Here is a 7,291-nt window from a genome sequence, read left to right as displayed (position 1 = left end):
GGTCCCTGTGCTTTGCCAAGCTTGTTTCAAGTAGGTGCTTTAGACCACTGAGCCATCTCTCCAGCCCCCAATAACCAGTATTCTTAAAACTTACTTCTAACCATAATATTAGCAACATTTGCTGAGCACTTACCGAACATTTTTATTTATGTGCCAGACACTGTACTACTTTAAATGCATTAACTTAATCCCATATCCAGTTTTAAAACATAAAAACCTAACCACAGAAAAGTTAAGTCACTTGACCACTATAAAATAACAACTAGATTAAATTATCATTCCAGTGAGGTAGTATGACTTAACAACAACAAAACTAAACAGATTTTAAAGCCAAATTGATATAACAACTTAAACATTTCATTTTTCAGCTAGAAGCTAAATATCATATTGTTGGCTAAAGGCAATGTTTGGTCTCTGAGATTAGCATCAATAACAGAACTCAAATGTATTATGTGTTATATAGTAAAGAAAGATCTGATATTGAAGTTTTTATTTAACTTTACAATATAATTGTCAAAGAACCTCAGATTATTTTATGGGGATACATTTATTTTAAAATCAGTTAATTAGAAAGGTAAATGTGTTGGTTACTATTAATAATGAAATATAACAGGATCTATGTATCTTTGTAAACATTAATGAAACAAAACAAAATTAAGCCACATGTAAGGAGAAAAGAAAACTAACACCATCAAAATAGCTGTGAATCAGTTTTATTTTTGATTCAACACTAAAATTATAAATTTAATTTCTCTTTCTTATAAAAAGAAAGAGAAAAATGTCATTTCAATGTCACATTTTTTAAACCAAAAGGGGCTGCCCAAATAAGACAAAATTTTCAGGTAATATCTGATATACTAGACTTGGTTACAAATTAGAAAAGTTCAGCAACATGTGCTAGGTATACTTATTGTATGATTTTTATTTCGGAAGTAAGCTAGGAATTTTAGTCTATAGTATTCGATTACTTTTTCAAAATATGGTTTCCTTTATGTCAAATTCGATAGATACTTATGGTACATTTTTAATGAATGGGGGATCATGGAACTGACTTTCATCAACAGCCAGTCTTATACAATGTCTATGATTTCAGTCATTAAATTGAAGTTGTGAGACTATAGCCCTTTGTCTCCTTTGTTAAATTATGATTTTTATTGTCATGCACTGAATTAATGTATTGTTTTATACTATTTCATGACTCTAAACACTAAAGTATGTTACCAGAAATTGCTCATTTTATAAAAGTCAATATCAAACAAAACTGTCATGGAATTATAACTCGACTGCATGAAATGATATGACTTGGTTGTTTCCTAAATGCTGGCAATTCACTATGTGATCTGAAGACTTGCCACATCTACATCTGCTGGGCTGGGCTTACTGCAGAATTCCATTACAAAAAAGTCCCTTAACAGTATCCTCGGTGATCAATGCATATATTGAAGTTAGGGAAGCATCAGTCTAAATGATATATAAAACACCTGGGGAACTAGCTGACAGGCATATCACATCTGTTTAATATAATTTAAAAATACCCTTCTCTGTGCCACAGAGAAAGAGAGAGACAGAGAAAGGATACACAGAAAACAGTAATGGAAACCTTAATTACAAGAGGAGGCATCCTGATGGCAGGTGGAGACATATCAAAGCACACCAAGAGAGCTGCGATCTTTATGAGACCTATAAAATCAGTGTCAAGGGCACCCACTCCACCTAAGCAGAGCACCGCCTGCTCTCACTAACCCTGCATCCCAGTATCTGCCAACTTCTCCCTTACACTGTGCCCTTCAATAAACATTGGGAATATCATTCCATTCTCATGCACTTTGGAAGTGAATTAGCACAGTAGTACACAATTCTGGTTGATTTCACCCGTTACTTTCCTTACTTCAGGATTGCCCTCTTTATCTTTTGACAGTGGAGTCACATTATTATGGACTTGGATATTTCCGATGTATCATTTCTTTTCCAACTTGTACTTACACTTTGTTTTATATATTCACTTCTCTATCTCAATTAAAATCACAATGCCAACATGGGTATGTGCCCCCAAACTTACTCCTATATAAAGGCATGTTTCTAAATCCTTTTTCATTTTTTCTTTTTCTACTTCTTTTTCTGGGTACTAGAACTTGAACTCAGGACCTTGTCTTGCCAGGCAGGTTCTATGCCACGGAGCTAAATCCCCAGCACCCTTTTCCCTTTTTCCATGCTAGAAAAAACAAACCATATCCTTTTAGGGATAAACCCTAAAATACTCTCTCTCTCTCTCTCTCTCTCTCTCTCTCTCTCTCTCTCTCTCTCTCTGTCAAGCTCAATTAAACCCAGGAGATTAGTCTACCACTGAAATACATTACCAGCATTTTTAGACTTTTATTTTGAAAAAGGGTCTTGCTAAATTACCAAGTTGCCCAAACTTAGCTTAAATTTGCCATCTTACTGCCTCAGCTTTCCAGAGTGCTGGGACTACATGGGTACACCACCAAACCTGGGTTTCCAGAATAATTCTCTCAACCTTCCTTTTAGATTCATGAAGTACTGATCCATTAAATATTTCCTTTGCTCACTGGAGAAAGGATTACCTTTAGCCTTCCCAGGGCATCAATTTTTAAGATTATTTCATTATAAACTAAGAAAAGAAGAAAAAGAATGTTCTGAGGCAACATTAAAGGTATTGAAGACAGCCTCCTATTGATGATGATAAGCCAAGAGAAACATTTCAAGAAATGATACATCCTGGAGATGTTCTAGCAAATATATTTTACTTACAATGCTACCTTTTTAGATCTAATTTTGTGGAAGCAGAAATTTCTGACTCAACTACAACTTCGTCTACTTTTCTAATTTTAACTTCATTTCTACCTACATGCATTGGGTCCAGAAATTAAAATGGGTATTAGACATATCATGTTTTACTCTGATATAGCAAAATACAATACTATTGTATTTTATAGTAATTAAAAATATAATTGCTAGGGCTGTGGAGATAGCTCAGCAGAATAAGTGTCTGCCTGGCAAACACAAGGTCCTGAGTTTGATCCCCAGATATATATATAATCTCCAGTTATATATAATTTCTTTTTAAAAATCTATATGCCACACTAAAATCACATCAACATGCCTAAGTAATAGCAATTTTTAAAAATTTAAAAAATAAAATATCCACACTAACAAATCTTCAATGCGACAAAAAGTACAAAGCATAATCGGAAGTGATATCTCAACGTCAGCAGATGTCCACTTCAGACAAATCCTTTTTTTCTTTGGTTTTGTCAAAAAGGTTATATATGTCAAGATATCTGGGCTTTAGGAATATCTACAGCACCTGTCTTGGCACACAGTTATTCACACAGATCTGTGCAAACATTTGAATATAGTTTTTATAGAGTGTACTTCCCAACAATATTCCAAATGGTATTTTAATTTTTAACCAATTTCTAACTTTTGGAATTTGTGTCAATAAATTATTAATGTTTTGGAAATTGCATTTATTTTCTAATAATATATTGTTTAATCATGCTGAAATATAAAGATTAATAATACTTTTACAAGATATTTTAGAAAATACCTAAAGATCTTACCTCCACTTGATAAATAATTAAACTTTTCTTCCATATATTCATCAGGGAATAAAGCAGGTCTCTTAGGTAAAGAACTTTTACCATCTGAAAATAAAGATAGTATGTTTTAGAAATGTATCTTTTATTAAAAAAATGTTCTCATGACAAATTATTTTTTCAGAAATACATCCTTCAGTTGTCTCCTAATATTTGGTGAAATGAAGAAAGAATCTTTAGACTTCCTTTTTAAAAAATCACTAATTTTTTTCTGACAAGTTTGGCATATTATGTAGCATTTAAATAATCTTCAGAGAAAAAAAAATCTTCAGAGAAAAAAGGTATACAGCAATTAACGTTTGTCTTATGCTGTACCTGTTTTGCCAAAAAGTATATATCTGCCCTACACACAAGAAAAGCAGTTAATTATTTTATCATGAGAAAGAATATTTTAGAATGAATTACATACCTTGCTCAGAAGTAAAATAGATCATTTCTTCCTCTGTTGTTCTAGGACAGCAATATACACTGGGAACTTCCTGTTCTCCACTGGGTACTGTTTTCCACTTAAATAAACCTTTGTGTCTTCTATCAATATTAGGACCTGTTACTGTGCCACAGGGCAAAGAAGATGCACATCCACTGCCGGCTGTAACTATTTTTAAATCTTGTTCTATCTCTATTTTTTCCCCCTCCTCCTCATTGCTTTCTTCAAGGTAATTTTGTTGCCCACTGTTTGTTTCCACAGTGGTTGGGATTTCATTTTCCTTACTAATTTCATGAAACAAACGAAGCTCTTCAAGTACCAAATTGAATTTACTCTTCATCTCTACATCTTTTACTGCTGTCAGAGCCTCTGTTGATAAACATTTTGCAGTTAAATTCTGAAAGTATTCATTGTTCTCATTTGAATCAGTTTCAAATTGATGATTCACATATAATGTTGCATGATTCTTTGGATGAAAATGCTTTGAATTAGCTAACTCACTTTCTTGCAAAATACTCTTGTATTCATTTCTGTCCACTGTGTTACTTTCATTAACAGATTTAGTTTCTTTCATATTTACTTTCACACTCCTCAATGAAAATGACTGCACAAGAACTGTGCCATCTTTTGGGGAAAAACTACCTTCTTTCTTTTCTATCTTAGTACAAACTTGGCAACTATTTGTTAAACTCTGTTCTGTGGCTTTTAGTTCCTTTTTCAGAATAAAGTCATATTTGGTTCTTTCTATTTCACTTTGCAAGCCCTCAAAGTTCAGCACCTGATTTACAGTCAAGCTATTGATCTGTAGACTATGTACTGTGTTTTGGTTTGCCAGTGTATCCTGTTGTCTAACAAAAGAACTTTCAAATGTAGGCTTAGAATTAAAGCTATTGATCTTAGGATCCTGTTTTCTTTGAGTCCCTAAATGTCGGTTATGTACATTTATTTCATGACATTTTCTGCTAATACATCCATGGTTTTTCTGTATAAGCTGAGAATCAGATTTCACATGTGTTTTAACAGTACTAAAGCTGCAGTGAGCCCAGGTCTCTACATTCATGGGTTGTTCAAGACAACTCATAGTCTCATAACTAGAATTTTTTATCAAAGAAAGTTCTTCCATGTCATCAAAGTCCATTAAAAAAAGATTTTTTTCATATGTTTTGAAAATTGGAAAACATAGATTCTGAGATGTTGTATCAAAAGAATCAAAGTTTTCTTCCTTACACAGGTCAAGAATTTGTTGGGTTTTAAATATAGGCTTTATTTTCTTTAAGATAGGTTTCATAATTTCTTCTAAACATTTTGAAAAAGTTACAGTCCTCATTATATATACAGTATGATCTTCTGCCGTAATAAGTTTTGGATAATTCAAATGCACTATCCACTCGAAAATGTGTCCCTCCTCCAATCCAGAATCATCTTCAATTTTGGCTAAAGATTCAAAGTTGTTGATTATATAAGCTATATTGGTTTTCAAAATATTTAAATGTCCTGAAATGCTGCTTTGCAAATATCTGCTTAAAATGCCACTGTTTATATTGACATTGGTATTCCACATTATTAGATTTTTAATAATGGTTTGATTTTTGCACTTTAAAATTTGAGACCAGCCTAAAATTCTATCATCCTTTTGGTTTTCTGAAATACTTTTATGGAAATAAAAAATCTCCGTAATGAGATTTCGAAACATGTTGCTTATGTGAAAATCCTTTGCTATAGTGTAGTATCTCAACTGCAGCATATTATCATTTTCTCCATTACTATTCAGCCAAACAATGTTCATAAAAAGGTTTTGGCTACCTACCATTTCTATCATCAGAGGTCTTAGTTGTTGTTTCTGCACACTTACAGCTTTTATATTGTGATAATCTTCCTTGCCTAAAAGTTCTAGTGCTTGTAATTGTAGCAAATTCAGATCTTTTCTAGATGGTTTTATATTTTCACTGCCAGTCTTGTACTTTTTCATTACCCAACAACTCTGTTTATTTATTTTCAAAATATGTCTAATATTACAGTCCCAACTTTGAGATTTTTCTAACCTGGAAGATATGTAACTGTCCAGGTTTTTCTCTGCTTCCTTCCAATTTGTATTTCTTAGGGTCACAGTGAAATTCTTTTCAGAGTCTCCAACGTAGCACTTCACACTACGGTCGTCATAGTTTAAACTAGACGAATCATTTTTACTTTCAAAAGTGTTTTCGTTGCTGATTAACTGGTGGTTATATTCACAATATTCAGAAAAAACGCTTTTTGCATCTACAATCTTTTTATGGTCCTGTAATTTCGGCCTCTTAACATTATATCTATTTGGGGACCAGAAAATGTCTGTGAAACTCCTAACACACGCCTCCAACGTGTCATTCTTTCGCTTTGCTACTTTCTTCAACTCGACGAAGGGCGCACCGCTACTTAACCCTTCCAGAAGCCCAGGGCTGCTCCTTGCGCCACTCTCTTCACAGCGGCGGGGCTGGGCACTCTTGAGGCGGCGCTGGCTCCGTGGTCCCGGTGCGTCGGCTACCGCGTGCTCGTGCTTCTGCGGCGACGGCCTCGCGCGGTCAGGGGATGACCGCCGCCAGGGTCCCGGCCCTCCCGAAGCCGCGACGCCTGAGTCGCGGACTCTCGGGGCAACCGCGTTCTCCTCAGCTAGGGCTGCCGTGCCCTCCTCCTTCAGGGCTGCCGTTCGCTCCTTCAAGGCTTCGCCCTCCTCAGCCGCGCCCTCCTCAGCCGCGCCCTCCTCCGTCAGGGCTGCTATTCGTTCCTCAGCCGCGCCCCTTTCTGTCCGCGCTGTAGCGCCTTCTTCAGCCGCGCCCTCCTCGGCCGCGCCCTCCTCCGTCAGGGCTGCTATTCGTTCCTCAGCCGCGCCCCTTTCTGTCCGCGCTGTAGCGCCTTCTTCAGCCGCGCCCTCCTCGGCCGCGCCCTCCTCCGTCAGGGCTGCTATTCGCTCCTGGGCCGCGCCCTCCTTGGCCCAACCCTCCTTAGCCGCGCCCTCCTCAGCCGCGCCCCTTTCTGTCAGCGCCGTAGCGCCTTCTTCAGCCGCGCCCTCCTCGGCAGCACCAGGCCTCCGGGTTCCGGCAGCGTGCAAGAGCTGCGGCCCGCGGGACGGCCACGCCCACGCGCGCTCCTCCGCAGACAGGCGCGGCACAGGCAGCCACCACCCCGGCTCCCCGAAGCGGAGCCGCTTCCCGCCGCGAGGCTGGGGCTCGGGGTCTTCGGGAGGGGAGAGACGCGCTCTCCGCTCTGCGGG

The 7,291-nt window shown here is 37.5% G+C and overlaps 1 protein-coding gene across 1 annotated transcript in view; it reads right to left on the bottom strand.

Moving 5' to 3' along the window:
* The window catches only part of Rad51ap2 (RAD51 associated protein 2), a 16,428-nt gene that overhangs the window by 540 nt on the left and 8,597 nt on the right, over positions 1-7,291 (bottom strand). Inside the window, 2 exon segments of the mRNA XM_012513850.2 lie at positions 3,582-3,665; positions 4,027-7,284. Of these exon segments, the coding sequence (XP_012369304.1) occupies positions 3,582-3,665; positions 4,027-7,284 (3,342 nt within the window).

The sequence above is a fragment of the Octodon degus genome, unplaced genomic scaffold, assembly GCF_000260255.1.
Source record: "Octodon degus isolate 3935 unplaced genomic scaffold, OctDeg1.0 scaffold00019, whole genome shotgun sequence".
In the NCBI taxonomy this organism is placed as follows: Eukaryota; Metazoa; Chordata; class Mammalia; order Rodentia; family Octodontidae; genus Octodon; species Octodon degus.
Note: the sequence above shows the minus strand (reverse complement) of the source record. Positions and strands in the feature narration are given on the sequence as shown.